Below are 19,222 nucleotides of genomic sequence, written 5' to 3'. Positions count from 1 at the left end.
AATGGAAATTACTCTCCTAAATATTCACTAATATATCAAACTAGTGAAATAAAAATAGTCACTAAGAAACAAGCTGTTAATTGCACAGGAAACTCCAAACATAGATGAGTCGATAGGCACCTTTTTCTATAAAACTACCCAGAACATGAAAATGATCCTAATTTGTATATTTGCCTAAAATAAAAACTATTTCCAAGAGTTATTTTTGTTAATGGCAGCATGGAAAAAGACAATAAAACCATGGGATACCCAGTTTTGTGGAATTGGTGTATTAATTAATTACAACTCTGGCTCAGTAATTAAGTCATCAGTCACCTTCCCAGAGGAAGTTCAAAGACATTTAGGTAGTTCATTTAAGTTTATGATTTCAAAATATTGAATTAGGCACTATGGGCTGGAAAGGAACATAGATTAGTGAATTAAACAGCAGACAGTACCTCAGCCAAATAAATCTCCAGCCCTGGCACAGCTTCTGAATTTGCTGGATGACTTGAGTAAGTCACTTAACCTCCCTGTCCTTCAAGTCTCTGGCAGGCAGGTACCCAGTAACTCTGAGAAACATGGAAGGCGTAGTTAAATTAAATAGAACAAAATTTTTAAATTTATTTTATTGAAATATAGTTGATTTACAATGTTGTGTTAATTTCTGCTGTACAGCAAAGTGATTCAGTTATACATACATATACATTCTTTTTCATATTCTTTTCCATATGGTTTATTACAGGATACTGAATATAGTTCCCTGTGCTATACAGTAGGACCATGTTATTTATCCATTCTATATACAGTAGTTTGCATCTGCTAATCCCAACTCCCAGTCCATTCCTCCCCACCCACCTTGGCAACCACAAGTCTGTTCTCTACATCTGTGTGTCTGTTTCTGTTTCATAGATAGGTTCGTTTGTGTCATATTTTAGATTCCACATATAAGTGATATCATATGGTATTTGTCTTTCTCTTTTTGACTTACTTTACTTGGTATGATAATCTCTAGGTCCATCCACGTTGCTGCAAATGGCATTATTTCGTTCTTTTTGATGGCTGAGTAATATTCCATGATATATATATATCACATCTTTATTCATCTGTCAATTGACATTTAGGTTGTTTCCATATATTGACTATTGTGAATAGTGCTGCTATGAACATAGGGCTGCATGTATATTTTTGAATTATAGTTTTGTCCAGATATATACCCAGGAGTGTGATTGCTGAATTATATGGCAACTCTGTTTTTAGTTTTTTGAGGAATCTCCATACTGCTTTCCATAGTGGCTGTACCAATTTACATTCCCACCAACAATGTAGGAAGGTTCACTTTTCTCCACACCATCTCCAGCATTTATTGTTTGTAGATTTTCTGATGATGGCCATTCTGACTAGTGTGAGGTTATACCTCATTGTAGTTTTGATTTGCATTTCTCTAATGATTAGTGATGTTGAGCATACTTTCATGTGTTTGTTGGCCATCTGTTTGACTTCTTGGGAGAAATGTCTATTTAGGTCTTCTGCGCATTTTTCAATTGGGTTGTTTGTTTTTTGGTTGTTGAGTTGTATAAGCTGTTTGTATATTTTGGAAATTAAGCCCTTGCTGGTCACATTATTTGCAAATATTTTCTCCTAGTCTGTAGGTTGTCTTTTTTTGGTTTGTTATGGTTTCTTTTGCTGTACAAAAGCTTGTAAACTTGATTAGGTCCCATTTGTTTATTTTTGCTTTTATTTCTATTGCCTTGGGAGACTGACCAAAGAAAACATGGGTACGATTTATGGGAGAGAATAGAATAAATATTGACAAAGAGTAAATGAGTAGAATTACTAAGCTAAGATGATACATATAAAAAAAGCTAAACAACTTTTGATCACTGAATAAGTAAATCTTTAGGCACAGTTCACTAAAAGATTTTAATATTCGATACTCTGCTAACATTTTAGTGAATCTCAATTTGCATGTATAAATTCAGTTTATTTCCTAACCCAAGTTCCATTGTAGACCAACTAGTCTTCTGAATAAGTTTTATTATTAAATATTTTCACCTCAAACTAATAAATTTAAAATCTGAACAAAGATTCAGAAGAAGCCTGAGCTCAAATAACTTGGTTCTTTCTCTCCATTCAACTCTCTTAAAAGAAATTATAAGTTTAAACATTGATAGATGTGCCTAGTTTAATCTTTCTAGACCTATACAGATTACTTCCCCATGGAAATACTGTGGCCTCATATATGGTGGTAATTCTGCTGATTTTGAGATGCGCAGGACCCATGAATGCCTTTCCAGTTAGCATAATCACAGCCAGGCTGCTACCAGACATGATCATCATCACTTCCATACTTGGCATTTGTCTAATGCATTAAAATGCACAAAGAACTTTATATACATTGTCTATCCATGTATTTATGGATTCATATGTGCATGCATTGAGACATTTACTCAATACTAGGTGTTAAAAGGTAGAAAGTGGTCATGTCCTGGTTAGATCTGTGAACATCCTGTGATAATGCTATAGGAGGACCACAGTGAGATTGAATAGCTGCATCTGGAACACTCAGGAAAGTCCATACAGAAGAGGTAACATTGGAGCAAAGTATTGAGGGAGATTTCCAGGCAGAAGACAGAGTTTCCAGGCAGAAGGAACAGCGAGAGGAAAGGCACAGAATTATCAATGAGCCAGGACTAGTTGGGAAAGAGTGAGCCCCTTGGTGTAGTTGTAGAATAGGTTATGTGGGAGCCCTGGGGGAAAAGAAGTGTCAGGAAATGAAGCTGGAAAAAAAGAGAGTAGGAAAACCTTTAAAGAATAAACAAACAGGGCTTCCCTGGTGGTGCAGTGGTTGAGAGTCTGCCTGCCGATGCAGGGGACACGGGTTCGTGCCCCGGTCCAGGAAGATCCCACATTGCCATAGAGCGGCTGGGCCTGTGAGCCTTGGCCGCTGAGCCTGCGCGTCCGGAGCCTGTGCTCCGCAACGGGAGAGGCCACAACAGTGAGAGGCCCACGTACCGCAAAAACAAAAACAAAAAAGAACAAACAAGTGTGAGCTTTGGCTTCCAGAGAGTGGGGGAACAGCACGGTCAGCTCTGTTCTATAGAGGGATGATTCTGCAGCAGTGAGGAGTGGAGGGGCTGGTGAGGAGAGGGTATGGAAGGAGAAGGGGGAGACCTCAGGGCAGGAGTGGTTAGGAACATCCGACAGCCAGAATCAGAGCAATGGCAATGAGCCCAGAGAGGAAGAAATGGATCTGAGAAAGATTTGGATGAATAAAGAGGAGCCAGTGATCAACTGTATGAGGAATTGAAAAGAGGCATCAAGGATTTTGGTGTAGGCAGCTGAGTAGATTACGATGCCACCATCCAATATGAGAAATACAACAGAAGCAGCAGGTTTTGCAAGGAAGATGCTTGACGTCAATTTTGAGCACCCAGGTGTGAAATGCCAGGACAACAGGGAGTGTTTAGATTGCAGTCACAAAAATGAACTTGGAGCCCAGAAAGATTTAAGGTTCGTGATAGAGATTTGGCAGTCTTCAGTAGATGGTCAAAGCCAGAGGAATAAATGAGATTACCAAGAAAAAATCAAAAGAAATGAGGAAGAGGCTGAAGACATACCCTGGGAAACAACACGGTAATTGCTAAGGATAAATTATATGACTCATGGATGACTGGATAAGAAAGCACTTGAGTTGCTCATTCAAATATGTACTGAACATTTACTCTATGCCATGTACTATGCTAGATGCGGGTTGTAATGGTGAGGTACCTACCCCTCTGGAGTTTACAACATAATAATAGAGAAAACTGATCAAATACACACAAAGAAGTAAGTACCAGTGTACCAAGTGCTTTTAAACAGCACCTGTAGGATATGTGTGAACTTATAACACGGGGACCTCTCCTAAAATGAGACTCCAAGTAGGATTTTTTGAAGAAATAATAGGTGAGTTGAAAGCTGATAAAAGAAATGAAGGCAATAATGGGAGACACTTTCCCAAGAAGAGAGGGCAGCTCACATGAAGAGCTGGCAATAGGAGGAGGCATGGTCATTTTGAATTGCTGAGAGAAGGCGCCATGGGTGGGGTGTAGAGGATAAAGTAAGGCAGCCTTTGAGTGGGGCTGGTGAGATGGACAGGGTTTAGATTATACGAGGTTTCATAGTCCCTCTTCAGATAATTTTTCTGGACAAGAAATGATGGGTGCTTGTACCGGAGTGATGGTAAGAAGAAAAGAAGTGGACTCATGTGTAAGGCCTTGAAAAGGCAAAATCAATAGGACTTGAAGGATTGGATTTGGAGTGGGGGTGTGAGAAAGTCAAAAATGATCCTCAGGCTTCTTTCTGGCTCGTGCACCTGGGTGGATGATGCCGTTCACCAGGATGGATGTCCCTGGAAGAGCAAATAGGTTTGTGGCAACAGAAGTTCATATGCTCAGTTTAGGGTATGTTGGGTTCCAGACGCATTAAAGATATCCAAACGGAGATTCCAAAATAGGCACAGACATACAGACCTGGAGGAAAAGTCTAGAAACAAGGTAACAATTTGGGAGTCATGGGATACAGACAGCAATTTAAAACACTGGTGTAGATAGAACTATAGGGATAACAGTATATGGTAAGAGGGCCTCAGACCGAGCCTTTAAAAGGAATTGAAACGTTTCAAGTCCACATTGCAAATGAGAGTGAGATGATGAGAACAGAGAAAAGAGAAAAAAGGGGAGTATTTCAAGATGGCAGAAAGGATTCACCAGCAAACTCTGTGCCTTTGGGCAGTGCCTGTACTCTGTACTTCTCTGTTAACCAGAGAGGTAACATCGGTCTGCATATCTCAGAGAATTGTCCTGATGCTCAGATCTGATCATGCTTGAGAAATGTTGAAATCTATCCGTTGTTTTATTACATAATCACTCTCGGTTCCCAGGGTTTGTTTTTTTTTTTTTTTTGGTTTTTGAGTTTGTTTGTTTTTTTTTAAACACTGGGCCCATTCACACTCTTATCTTTCTCTTCCAGGCTTCTTTAGAACAATAAAGAGACAAAAAATATGAATTTGAACATGGCAGTGTTCTCAGTTCTTTTGCAGAATTGCATGGAAAGTAATCGCACTCAGGATCTGGAGCATTTCTGCTGCTTGCTTTTCTCTCCTGCCTTTCCCCTAGGAACCTGGAAATCCCCAGAAACTACTTTTGGGACCTGTGGGTATAGGCTTGAGCACCTCAATTCTATAAATAAAACTATTTGGTAATCAGTTCCCTGTGATTAAGTGTCTAGCCATGAGGTTAGAAGCTTCTGGTACTCAGGGAACACCTTACTGGTACACTCTTCCCTCACCTTCAGGGTAATTAGTGACACCTCTCAAGCTCTCCCCACTTTGACTTCCGGAGTGGCCATTACTTGACATTCAGGAAGAGGGAAGGCCAGAGGATAGTGACCCCCTCCCCCCAGACCATAGACATCCGGGCACCTTGCGCAGTGATTGTTCCTCAGCCTCACTGGTGGCGAGAGGAGATATAGCTAGCATCAAACCCTCCTTCTTCCTCTAGGTCACTGTGGCAACAGTTCCAACCACAACAGACTTCTATATACAAATGATTCATTCCCAGCCTTCTGCTTTCCTTTAAAGAGTCAGCTGTCATGTGCTGCCCTGACTCACTCAAGCGCCTTTGCTCCAGGGAAATAAGCACTCTAAAGATAACTGAGTTCCAGGCCCCTCCTGAGCCAAGAGAGGCACGTTGCTTTTATGATGATGCAGTACAGAAGCATTCTGGCTACTTCCCATGTGCCGTCCTGCCAGCTACAGCACCACTGTTTCTGAAAATAAGAACTAAGAAGGCAACTTGTGTTGCTTTGATTATGCAGGACAAAAATTAAGCCAGTTGTAGGATGCAGACTATCGAAGAGCTAATGAGTGTTTCCATAGTGGTTCAGAGTGAGACATGGCCATGTACACCGATGTTTCTAGTTGCATATTATGCTTCTGAAGGAATCTAGAGACTTCCAGGAACTTCAGAAGGTGACCCAGAACTGTTCACACTTTGTACACTAACTCTTAGCCTAATGAAGCTCTTCAAAGGGCAGTGATCTTATGTTCATTTTTTCCTTCTTTTATTCTAAAAAATTAACATTGTTTTCTAAACTGTAGTTTTTTTTTTCCTATTAGCCACATAGCATCCTAAATTAGTTTTAAATGAGGATTTAATACGAGGAGGAAGTTTTGGTAGTCACATTTTTCTAATCTCATTTTCTGAGCTCCTCTGCACCAGTGTCCTTTATATTCCAGAATTGGGTCAGCTGTCATGCGTTTTTGCCAAATGTTCATACTGTTGACGCTACAGACAGATGAATCACTTACTGCCTAACTAAATTAAGCTAAACTGTGCCATTGGCACCATCCCTATTACAGAATTATTCCCTGCCACTACTTCTGTCAGTATGCTTTGGTGTTCGATATATTATAGCTGTTCATTAATCAGATGATCATGGGCAGGAAATGTTTTAGGTGTGTATAGGAGCTAAGAAACCTTATGTTATTTTTTTCAATATAAATGAAATTATGTAAATAACTGAGTATGGAATCTAACCTGTATGGAGATTATTTTTTGATATTATCAACCTTGACATTGTTAGCAACCATTTGTGGACAAACCGTATTTTATAAGGTAGTCTCATATAATCTCAGTAAAGTCAAGTTAGGTTTACAGAACATTTGTTTTTTGTTTTTTTACATCTTTATTGGAGTATAATTGCTTTACAATGGTGTGTTAGTTTCTGCTTTGTAACAAAGTAAATCAGCTCCTCCCTCTTGCGTGTCCCTTCCGCCCTCCCTATCCCTCCTATCTAGGTGATCACCTATCCCTCCTATCTAGGGATCACCAAGCACCAGGACATTTGTTTTAAATAAGGGATATCACAACCTGGATAACCTGGAGTTTTTTGGTTTTTTTTTTTTTTTTTTTGTACCGATAAGTCTTTATTCATTGTATTTTCCCAAGGAAAAGAAGGGGAAGGGAAAAGGGTCAGCATGTGTGTTACAAAATGATAGCAAATGGGAAAGGAAGTACCAGGCACAGCAAAATCAACCAACAAATAAACACTGCCCAGATGGGGTCGCCAAAGCCCAAGGGGGCTCAGTGTCCTGCAGTTCAGTAATGAGGGGAATAACCTGGAGTTTTGAAAGTGAATATAAACTTTTAAGTTTGTGGTTAAGAATCTGCTAAAAAAAGATCAGATTCATTAAAAATGCAAACTGGTTGACTTTAATCAATAAGAACTAAAACCAGACTTCAGCTTTTTCTATGAATAGCAGCCTATCTAAGATAGATGGAAATAACTTTTTGTGATTACCCCCAGTTTATTTCCAGTGATTTAAGAAAGTATCACAATGTTCTTTAAACAAAATTCAATTAAATTTAATTTTTAAAATATTTCATGCCTTTATTTCCTTATTAAGAGAATACTGTTCTGAAATCAGGAAAAGGTTATCAAATCAGTTGATCAAATTCAACTTATTGAGCATCTGTTTTATTAAAGACATTGGATAAAGCTTTTTCGAGGATACAAAGAAATAACGTGTTCTTTGCCCACAGGGAGCTTTTAATTTAACTAGGAAGACATTACACAGTAAACCAAGTTAAGTAACAATTTAAAACAATAATTTAAAGAAGTTGTCATGGTATATAGCATATGCTTAATTGCCAAATGAATAATACAAGGTAGGCTTTCCAAAATGGGAAAGAACACTTGAGGCAGATGAAGTAGGTGGGATTTGAGCCAAGCCAACTATTAATAATTTTACCGGTTATGGGCTAGAAATAGAAACAAATCATGTTTGTTGTCAGAGTTGACAGCCATATGGGGGGACTTCCATCTCCATCCACAGCATTGATTCATACCTTCTTTTTCCAATTTACAGTTTATGGAAGGCTATTTATCTAAATATGATGGCAATTACAGCGTTAGCATCCTCTTTTGTAGGGTTAGTTGAGCTGGACAATAAAAAAATGCAAATAATTAAAGCTAAATATCTCAATGCAAGATGTCAGCTATACTGTGAAGATAGATTAAAATAACACAAAAATGTTCGTAAACTCAATCATGTTGGTAAAGGTAATAAGAACTACTTTTTAAAAATATAGCCTTGACCTTCTGGGTGACTGTCGTTTTCTAACAAAGGGAGGGCAGCAGTGCTTCTCCAACATGAACATGCTTACCTGAGGGTCCTGGTAAAATACAGATTCTGAAACTGTAGCTCTGGAGTAGGACCTGAGAATCTGTGTTTCTGCCAGGCTCCCAGAATAGGGACCTAATGTTGATCTGTGCGTTTGAGCAGCAAGACTGTAGAGAGGATAACACCAAGATTCTGAGAGGGATGTGTCTTAACTGGTAATACCCTGTTTAAAGAAAATAGCAGTACCATTAGAGTAATTTTATATGGCTTTTGCCCTTTATTCTCACCCAACTCTTTATCTTTGCCTTTAGCACGAAAGCAAGAGATTATCAAAGTTACTGAACAACTCATCGAAGCTATCAACAACGGGGACTTTGAAGCTTACACGTGAGTAGAGGCACCTTTATTTTGCTTTCACGCATATGACAAAGTATTTTCTATATGAATGCATTCTTCAATGTACCTGACTCGTGTCTATTTAACGCCAGGTTTGATACACCCACAATAGCTTCATTCCAACGTATACATGACTCAGGTGCCTCTAGGAGAGAAATAAATGTAATTAAGATTTCAGAGAGAGAAGATGAGACTTCTGATAGGAGGATTGGGATTTCTTTGTCAGTGCACAGAAGCCTGACCCTCTGGCACCTCCATGTGAGAGAAGGCATTCCAGGCAGAGCAATCCATGAGAGCAAACACACAAGAAACACGAAAGCACGTAAATAGTGCACTTGGCTTAAGAGATGTTTTTCCTCGCAGTTCTGCAGAGGTGATGGGACAGAGAAAGAGTAGGAGGCAGCGTCTGGCAGCCTTTTCCCTTTCCAGCCAGCACAGCTCAACTTTATCTTCATCTCTTTTAGGGGTTTGCCTCTTAGATAAAATTGTATTTGAAGAAAGCATTCTAACGTTAAATTTAAAGTTTACCATAGGTGTTGAAGGAAGTCACTTTGATCAAATAAAAGTAAAGCTTTCAAATAGGGCGTGAAGGCTTATTGTGCAAAGAACGTGGGTCAATAAGTTAGTTATTTGAGTGGAGAAAAAAATCAGTTCTCAGCTTTCCCCTTATACCATACTAGTGAGGTCCTCTTGAATGAAAGTGTTAAATGCAGAAAAGAGTTTGATCTCTGGTTGGAAAGATCTACGTTTAAAAGCAGGGGAAGTCAGTGAAATGAAAAAGTGAAATGATTAGGCTACCTAAATAGATGAAACTTAATATACTTTAATTTTTTTTAAAGCCAAAATAAAACAGACCAAAAAAACAGAAAAATATTTGTAAAACGTGTCAAAAGTTAATTTAGATTGAGAAGATAAGGTTGAAAAGTGGAAAAATAGGTAAAGGAACTGAGCGATTAGCAAAAGAGGAAATATGAATGACAAGTAAACTAATGAAAGCATGTTGATGTCCACTAGTTGTGTGCAAATCTGAAGGAGGGTTTTCTGCCGATCAAATCAGCATGGATAAAAACTCCACTGATCACCAAAGGGGCACAGATACTGCAGGACAATAGTGACTTTTCCCACCACCTGATGGAGTATAAATGGGGACAGACTTTCAGAGTGGTGGTGACAGCAGGGGTTTGGGTCGCAGTTCTATACCAGGAAGTGTTTCCAAAGGTTCAAATCACTACTTTAACCCTATGTTCCTAGTTATAAAAATTTAGGGCTTTCCTGGTGGAGCAGTGGTTGAGGGTCCGCCTGCCGATGCAGGGGACACGGGTTCGTGCCCTGGTCCGGGAGGATCCCACATGCCGCGGAGCGGCTGGGCCCGTGAGCCATGGCTGCTGAGCCTGCGCGTCCGGAGCCTGTGCTCCGCAACAGGAGAGGCCACAGCGGTGAGAGGCCCGCGTAATGCAAAAAAAATAAATTTAACATGGGCATGGATTTTGAATTTAAAACAGGGACAAAAAGTGTGAACAAAGATATTTATGGAATCAATATTCAAAATAGTGAAAAATTATAAACAGCTTATATGTCCAACATTATGGTAACATTAATCTGTGGTGTGTTTCGTACCGTGGATACTTATGCAGAATTTCTAGCGATCTGGCAAAACGCTTACGAGTATTCACTGAAGATAAAGCAGGATATAAACGTGTGCGTACATAATTATTCCAACTACATAAGAGAAAATATAAAAACAGAATGAAATATGACAAATTGGTTTTTAAAAGGAAAAAAGATATTGCCTCTGGGAGATGAAACTGTGTTTTGTTTTTTATTTCCTGCTTCCTTCCAAGTTTTGTATAATAAGAAGATATTTTTTATCATCAGTTACAAATAGATAGCCAAATATAAAATATGGAAGAGAGTAACTGAATATAAGAACTAAATTAAATCTAGGACTGCTTCTTATAAATTAATGTGTGTGCAAATACATACAAACACAAGTATATACATATATATGTATTTGTGTTTATCAATTCTTTAACAGGACCTAATAAAAGTATACTTAGAATGAAAGAACTAGTAAGAAATGCAGTTTAAAAGAACACTGTTTGTTGTCAGAGAATTAAACAGTTGAACAGTTGTTAAAGAGCTGTTTAGAATTCTGTGCCGTAAGACCTGTTCCCTTCTATTCTTTCTGCTGATATAACTTTGTTAGACCCAATATGATGCTTCAAATATAATATACTTAGGATAAAAATCTTTTGGAATAACATTCCCCTGCGGATTGGTAGAGTGTGTTTTGTTGGTGTTGTTAGCCAGGAAAAAGTGGCAAAATATAGCATTTCCTATATTCTCAGACACTTTAAAATAGGGTATTTTAAATAATGCAATTCCTTGGAATCACATCAGTTTACGAATTCCTTTGCCTGTAATCTGGCTTGATTTTGTACACTCAGACCCAGGGGTAATCCAAGAGGACCTTCCATTTGGGAGCTTTTTGCATGGTAGAATGTATTGGTACAGCCCTGTCAGCTGGTCCTTAGAACACCTGTTCAGAGCATACACACCCACAGGTCAAGTGGCAGCTTTGTGAATCTTTTATTAATCCAAAGCCTGTGATAGGAGAGAGAGAGATACATACATACATTACTTACATAGAAGAAACATGAGAGAGAGAAAGAACGCATGAACAAGTTTTCAAGTATTTTGACTCAATGGCTGGGTAAAAAGGTCCATCATAGTACAGTGATTCTCAGGTGACTTTTTTTTTTTTTTATGATGTTGGGGATAGGAGTTTATTAATTAATTTATTTATTTTGGACTGTGTTGGGTCTTCGTTTCTGTGTGAGGGCTTTCTCTAGTTTTGGCAAGCGGGGGCCACTCTTCATCACCGGTGCACGGGCCTCTCACTATCGCGGACTCTCTTGTTGTGGAGCACAGGCTCCAGACGCGCAGGCTCAGTAGTTGTGGCTCACGGGCCTAGTTGCTCCGTGGCATGTGGGAACTTCCCAGACCAGGGCTCGAACCCGTGTCCCCTGCATTAGCAGGCAGATTCTCAACCACTGCGCCACCAGGGAAGCCCCTCTCAGGTGATTTTGGTGCTGATATAAAGTAGTAAAAAATTTTGATTCACTAATGTTGACAACCAAAAGTCATATTTATAGATAAAGTAATAGCCCCTGGCAGAATAAAGTCCTGTTACCATGGGAACATTGTTTTTCCCATTTTACTACTTAGAAAGAGATTATGTATATTTAACTTTGAGCTTTAATACCTGCCCCCCAGGAAGTCTGAGGCAAAGTTTAAAATACCCACCCGCAACTAAGGCTTTCTTTACCACAACAAATAACCACTGTGATTTTTTACTTTAAATGTATTCTTAAAAAATAATCAATTCCAAAATTCTGTGAACCATACGTTCAAGAACCATAATGAGTGAGCCTTTTGAAACTTGCATTTCTGTTGAACAACTAAAACATTTTGCCTCCCAAATGGGCAATTTCCATACGAAATTAGATGTAGCCCCACCAAATTAATAAATGATCCAAAATCTTTCAGTACGTATTCCTTTTATCTAACTTTGTGAACTACTAATTCTTCAAATCCAGATTTTACGGCACCTTCTGTGAGAAGCCTAAGCTGATCACCACAGGCCCAAGGAAATATTTTCTCCTGTTTCCATGGGACTTATAAACATACCCAGACCCAGTGCTCACCATATCAAGCAACTACCCATCATTCCCCAACCATACTCTGCCATTGTACTTGCTGCCCTCCTCTGCCTACCCCCTTCCACACACCTGGAAAACTCCTACTCATTCCAGAAAGCCCAGCTCAACTTTCCTTTCTCACATATATGTCATCTGGTTTTTGAGCACTTCGTATTTATTTCCATTCCAGTATTAATTGTTGTGTTATAATTGTTTCAAAGAATATCTGCTACATAGTAGGTGTTTAACAATTCTTCATTGAATAAATAAAATTTTCCAAGAAAGCCCATCAGCTTTCTCTGAATATTTAAAATAGTATATGTTTTTCTTGAATTACATTTCTAGGATTAAAAAGAAAACTAATGTGCATTTGAATCTCATTAATTTTAAGTTAATTAAGCTTGTTAATTAAAGGTTACTTAAGTCTGTCAGACATTGCCAGAAAGTGTAGGATGTGACACCTGCCTTCAAATCAATCCTATATACATGTTTGATATGAATGTAGATGATGTCAAAAATTATTCCAAAAGTATTTAATTTCAGAGCCAAAGTTGATTTTATAGGACTTGGAGGGTAGCTTGGACTTGGAGAGCATTTAAAAAATAATAAACTCATAACTAAAAAACTAAGGAATTAGAAAAACTGGGGAAAGCCTAGAGAGTTCACCTTGGAAATTGAAAAGTAGGCATTTTAAAAAAGGAAACTTCCTAAAGTGTGATAGATTACCGCCTGCTGGAGCTGGTTTTATTGTCTCGCCCCTGTCTGAGGTCTCTGCAATATTCCTTTTTAGGGTCTGCTCCTCAAACCGCCTTGCCAAGCCCTGTGATAGAAATTTTATATTTTTAAAAAAACTCCTTCATTGGCTGATAAATAAGAATAGATACTGTGAAACAACGAAATACATTAACTCATTTATTATTTTTTTTCCTACAGGAAAATCTGTGACCCAGGCCTTACTGCTTTTGAACCTGAAGCTTTGGGTAATTTAGTGGAAGGGATGGACTTTCATCGATTCTACTTTGAGAATGGTACATTTATTCTAAATTTACTATCATGCCTTTTCCAAATTCTCTTTGAATTTCTCCCAAATTTACAGATTCTTTGACTCTTTGCTGCAATGAGAGTTTTTACCTTAGTCCAGCATTTTGCATCGTATTTTTATATTTTTGTATTTGAAATTGAAAAACATGACAGCCTTAAAGAGTTTTGATGTGTTTTGAAAAGTATCTGTTTATATAAAAAAGTGATGTTGATTGAATATACCCCATAGAAGTCCCAGTGAATGTATAATATAAGCTGTGAAATGAGTGACCAAAAATTGTTGAATTTTTCATAAAACATTGTTTTATGAAAATGGTTTTCATAAAACATTGTTTGTATATGAAAAGATAAAAAACCACAGCATGCCAGAATATTTGACATCGAGGAGGGCTTTCAAGCGTAATTAATGCTCCTTTTCAAGGTAAAATATAAATGAAGATGAGTACTCAGATAAATATTTCAGTTCCAATTACAAGAATTTTAATGGTCTCAGAGGAAAGAGAAAGTGACAAAAGAAACTCCTGCAGAATTCCTTCAGGTCACCAAGAAAAGTGTAGACCAGAAGTTTCTTTCTTTTATGCTCCTTTCCCTCATACATAACGACATTAGGTATCATGCAGGGAGGGAATTCACCTTTTGCAGTGAGATTTTGATGAATTAAAGAGGAATTGTAGTAATGATTAGGATAATCAAGCTCACGTCCAGTAATTATAAGCACTGAAAATGTCTGCCTTGGCATGGATTTTTACATTTAATGAATTGCTTTGTCTTATATGCACTGGACATTTGCAAGCAAAGATAATTATGTGGTAAATTGGCCTTAACAAAGCTTCAGTAAATGTTCTCTCTGTTCCATCCCGCACTGTGATTGACAGCATCTCATAATGTTTTTCTTCAGTTGACTCTCGATTGACACCATCTCACCTGTAGTAAAAGAATAATTAACCCATTAATATTTTAACTTACCTCAACATGACACTGTACATCATTACTTTCCATAAATACATATTCTTCATAATGGGATATTAGTTTTTACATGACTGTAGCACTAAGTAATTTATTCAGATCTTTTCTGAAAATGGAGGACGTGTTTGGTTAACAGGTAAAACAGTTCTACCTGTTTTAGTGATCTAAGAGAGCAGCAGCATCAATCATCTGCACTAAATCTTCACATCTCAGTCATTGAATAACTAGAATAAATAGCTATTGTCAAAACAACAAAGGCTGGAGCCCAGTGAGGGCTGCTCAACCAAAGAAAAGAGCTAGAGAATCAGAATCAGGCTATATGGCCAACACCAAATTTTGGGTTTTTACTGGATAACCACAGCTGGACTAACATAGAATGGACGCTACTAAATAAAGGAGCCACAGGATGAGATGGGGAAACAAACAGCCTGTTTAGAGACAGCAGTCTCCATGCTTGATATGTTCCCCTTGTCCCATGTACTTCACCAACTAACAAAAAAACGAACAAGCCCACAGGATACCCTGTCAGCTGCCCCAGTGGTTCCTTCACCGGAAAGACAGGAACTGCTCCGTGTACCTGGGCCAGCCCTTCTCCATCTCTTTTCATATTGTGGCTTGTTCCTAACCACTTCCCAATATAAATATGTCGCTCCAGCTTTCTCAAAGTTTTCAGAGTGGCATACAATTTAACTACAAAGGGAGTCAAAGAAAATAATGACTCTATTTACTTCTGCTCTCTTTTTCTTTCTTTATACTTTGCACAGTACCAGGCATTCAATTAATGCAAAGAACTAATAGTTGAATGAATGAATGGCATTCTATTTATTGGTCCCAACTGAAGTTATTACTGGTTTTGGTTTACTTTACATAGAAACTAAATTCTCTTTTCCATGTTGTTCTCTTTCAGCTTTGTCCAAAAGCAATAAACCAATCCACACTATTATCCTGAACCCCCACGTACATCTGGTAGGCGATGATGCTGCCTGCATAGCATACATTAGGCTCACACAGTACATGGATGGCAGCGGAATGCCAAAAACAATGCAGTCAGAAGAGACACGTGTGTGGCACCGCCGGGATGGAAAGTGGCAGAATGTTCATTTTCATCGCTCGGGGTCGCGAACAGTACCCATCAAGTAAATATTTCCAGGCTGTCAGCTTCTTTGTTAATATACCCCTGGTCACCGTCTTTTACTTATTCCATTGTTAATAGCATGGCATCTGTTACTTAATGCTAGTGGTCATTTAGTGGTCAGTTACACTGGTGGGAGTTACACTGGTGGAATTAATGTTTCATGAGAAGCAGTCTATAATTCTCCAGAAAGATCAATCAGACTAGCCTTTTGTGGATTGAAACTTGCCCTAGAAAGTACACAATAGTTTTAGACAGGAATTAGAGGATACCCTATTACGCTGATTTCTCTTATGGTTAAAAAATCAGGGAGAATTCATATAATAAGGTAAACTATTTATGACTTCATTGTCACAATTGGCAGAGGAAGGGGAAAAATTAGGGGAAAAAGTTTCTAAAATGACCAATACAGTTGACCCTCCTTATCCATGGTTTCCTTACACACAGATTCAACCAGCCTCAGATCAAAAATTTTCAGGGGTGGAGAAATTCCAGTAAGTTTCAAAAAGCACAACTTAAATTTGTCTTGCAGGGAACTATTTACATAGCATTTACATTGTGTTTGTTAGGTATTATAAGTAAACTAGAGATTATTTAAAGTATATGGGAGGATGTGTGTAGGTTATATGAAATACTGTGCCATTTTATATAAGGAACTTGAGCATCTGCAAATTTTGATATCCTCGGGGGTTCTGAAACCAATCCCCCCCCCCCAGATACTGTGGGGAGGCTGTATAATATCAGGAGCTTCATTTCATAGACTGTTTTTTCTACGGGTGCTCAATTACGAGAAATTTATGAAATACAGCATTTAAGATGCAAGTATTAGGTATTTCAGTATCTTTCTCACTACACCACTCTACCTCAGATGTCATGTCTGCTCTTCCAATCAATAATTAGACATACTTATTGCACATCACATAGGTGCATGTAAAATGTGCCAGGTAAAATGCAAGGTGAAAGATGTATGCCCTTAAGGAACTTATATTCTAGTTTAGAAAGCAGCTTATCACCAATACCAAAGAAAAAAACTAAAAGTTTATAATCAACTTCAGTGTAGAAGGGAATGAATGACTAATGTAGCAAACTGTTTATAACAGTTTGGAAGTATACTGTGTTTAAAAGAATTTTGAACAAGGTCTTAAGTGAGGAGTGGAATTTGGAGAAATGGAAGGATACAAAGAACAAAAAGGAAGATAGTCCAAGTTCAAGGGGCATCGTGAGGAAAAGCACAGGATCAGATGTTAGCTTCCTGTAGTAGAGGATTGTCAGTAAGGAAGGCTGGCTCCAGCTCGAGTCAAGGGGAATCATGGGAATTGAGGTTGCGTCAGGAAAGTGGGGTGAGATGAGAACAAGAAGGGGTGTTCAGAATCAGTAGACGTTCGGCCAACTGTGGATCTCATTCCAGATTCTCTCACCAGGATTACCTGGTAATATCTGGGGGGCATGGGATGGGGAATTAAGGCCACACAAACAGCCATTCAATTCACTCCAGAGAATCCTTCAAAATGTCTTAGTTTAATAATGTCCCACCACAGTGGTTTTCAATGGCCTTCTCTATAGCCTTATTATGTATCACTGTTGGATTTGTAAAAAGTGGGTAAGGAAAAAAAAAAAAAAAGGTTGAAATTCACTCCAAAAAATAAAATAGCTAAGTAATTAAGAGAAAGACCAAAGGAAGGTAACGATAATGAAGACACCTGTTTTTGTGCATTTCTGTGTTTTTTACCCCAAAGAGGTACAGCACCAATTTCCAGTTAATACAGAAGAGATTACATTCATTCAGTACTAGGTTAGGCTTTTCTACAATTCCCTAAAGTGTTTATGGGATAGAGCCTATTTAAGAAAACTTCATTTTATGCCAGGTGGCTTAAATGGGGCTTCTCTTAATAGGCCATCTTGTATTCCAAATGGGAAAGAAAACTTCTCAGGAAGCACCTCTTTGTGGCAAAACATCTAAGGCCTGAAAACCATTCCCATGTGGGTCTTGTAAGTAACACCCTGCTCCATGATACTTTGTGATTGGAGCTAATGGCTGAAAAGCTGCATGGCTGTTTTTCCTCCCTTTGAGGATATTTCCTCACATTATTTCAGTGAAAACCATATTTGCATGAGCTCTTGAGTCTGATGGTTGGCACCACTGTGTAGCATAACCCATATTTTCAAGGTACTAAAGTGCTGAGGAGACCCTACCTTCAGCACATGGATTGTGGCAGGTTTGGAATATCCTGGAGTTCTCACATCAAAAGTCAATTCTCTTTGGGTCAATTCAGACAACTCTCAATTATCCAGAACTAATTTATATCAGGCTCTAGGATCTTCTGGAGTCTTACTGTTTTACAAGAGGTTACAGTTCCTGTTCTGCTCTTGGCTAAGGTTAACACTAGACTAATTGGCTCTGCCTGACTGAGTAGAATGGTATTTGACCCCGAGGAGGAAGTCAAGCTGAAATTTAAAACAAAGCGAGTAATTCCAGAGGATAATTGGAAGTTGACTGTAATTCAATTCATGCCTGCATTGTTATTTCCTAAGATTTGCTTCTTACCTTGGATTAGAATAATTCAGATACGTGGGGTACTCTTGTGAATTTTTTTCCCCATTCAAAGCACTGAACCTTGTCAGACCTTGGAAGAGGTAGTGCTCCCAGCTGTTGGTTTAAAGAAAGAAGACCTCCAATTAAATAAGAATAATCGTGTTTTCCCTACTTCTGAGGCTGTAAAATTGACTTCTAGGTTTGATTTCCAGCAGAGTCTAAGAATAATGACAGAAGCTAAAGGATGCATTTAAACTTTTCGTCTCTTTCAACCAAATAATGCTATTCGTTTATTAATTTGTCTGGTAAACATGAATGCTTGAACGGTATGTTTAGATTTCATCATGTGCTTGCAGCCTGAGTCCCTGTCTATTTTTAGCTTAGCTCTGTGTGGACAAATTGACAAATTACAGTAGGAATTGCTTAACATTGTGCATTTTCTCTTGTAATGACTGCAAGCAAAGACCTCTTATACGTAGCATTTTCGATCTATTACTTAACTGCTGAGTTATAAAATCGTAGCCTAGCCTAATCTTCGGCAAAGCAATTTGATGATACTTTGTAAAACAGTTTAATTTATGTCTCCCCTCTCTCCTTTCAGCTAAGTATCAACAGTGCCACTTCTGCATTCTCTGTTCTCACCTGGATGGTAACCCTGGGCCGTCCTCTCCTCCTCTTCATGCATGTTTCTGAGTGCATGAAGTTGTGAAGGTCCTACGTGTAATGCACATGTGATGCATCATCTTGTCATATATTCCTTCCTATACATTGTTTACACTTCAACTATGGAGATGTTCCATGCAAACTTCAATCACTGTTGGCAAACAATAGGGGGAGGTCAGACAAAATTCCACAATACTCCAAGTACAAACCTACTCATCCGGTTTCTCTGCTTATGCCAAGACTTAACAGACTTCAAAATTATCGTTCTTTGAATGACAGTTTGTAACAGAAATGTAAGTTTTTAAAAACTCTTTGCTGTTCACCTGTTTTAGCTTTTTTGTTTAACAAAAAAAGGCAAAAGAAATTACCTTCAGTTTCCTGGTGTGATCCTGGTTGAAACGGATGATATTTCACTGAAAGCTGTGTTGCTGTTTAACAATTAAAGGGATTGATATGTGGGCAGAATCACTTATGAATGTGGAAGCGAGAATCGGTGGGTTTGCTACTACCTAAAGTCATGTCTTTTTTGGTCAAACTGTGTAAACTGGAAAAATTCACGTCATTGACGAGTTTGATCACTTTAGGGTATACTTGCACTGTTCTGGTGAAATTTGCTGAATTTTTTGTTCCTTTCTCAAACCTAT

At 38.4% G+C, this 19,222-nt stretch overlaps 1 protein-coding gene across 4 annotated transcripts in view; it reads left to right on the top strand.

Annotated features, from left to right (window-relative positions):
• CAMK2D (calcium/calmodulin dependent protein kinase II delta) overlaps positions 1 to 18,922 on the top strand; it is a 279,011-nt gene extending 260,089 nt beyond the window's left edge. Inside the window, exons 14-18 of one of the 4 annotated variants that reach the window (XM_065877934.1) lie at positions 8,458 to 8,533; positions 13,177 to 13,271; positions 15,158 to 15,386; positions 17,276 to 17,371; positions 18,517 to 18,922. In XM_065877934.1, the coding sequence (XP_065734006.1) occupies positions 8,458 to 8,533; positions 13,177 to 13,271; positions 15,158 to 15,386; positions 17,276 to 17,342 (467 nt within the window). In that variant the 3' untranslated portion in view covers positions 17,343 to 17,371; positions 18,517 to 18,922. Of the gene's footprint in view, positions 1 to 8,457; positions 8,534 to 13,176; positions 13,272 to 15,157; positions 15,391 to 17,275; positions 17,372 to 18,516 lie in introns of those variants that run through there. The other 3 variants (XM_065877933.1, XM_065877935.1, XM_065877936.1) reach the window with 3 other exon arrangements.
• Positions 18,923 to 19,222: the final 300 nt, after the last annotated feature.

This window comes from Phocoena phocoena, chromosome 5 (assembly GCF_963924675.1).
Source record: "Phocoena phocoena chromosome 5, mPhoPho1.1, whole genome shotgun sequence".
Taxonomy (NCBI): domain Eukaryota; kingdom Metazoa; phylum Chordata; class Mammalia; order Artiodactyla; family Phocoenidae; genus Phocoena; species Phocoena phocoena.
This window is presented reverse-complemented; position numbering and strand designations above follow the sequence as displayed.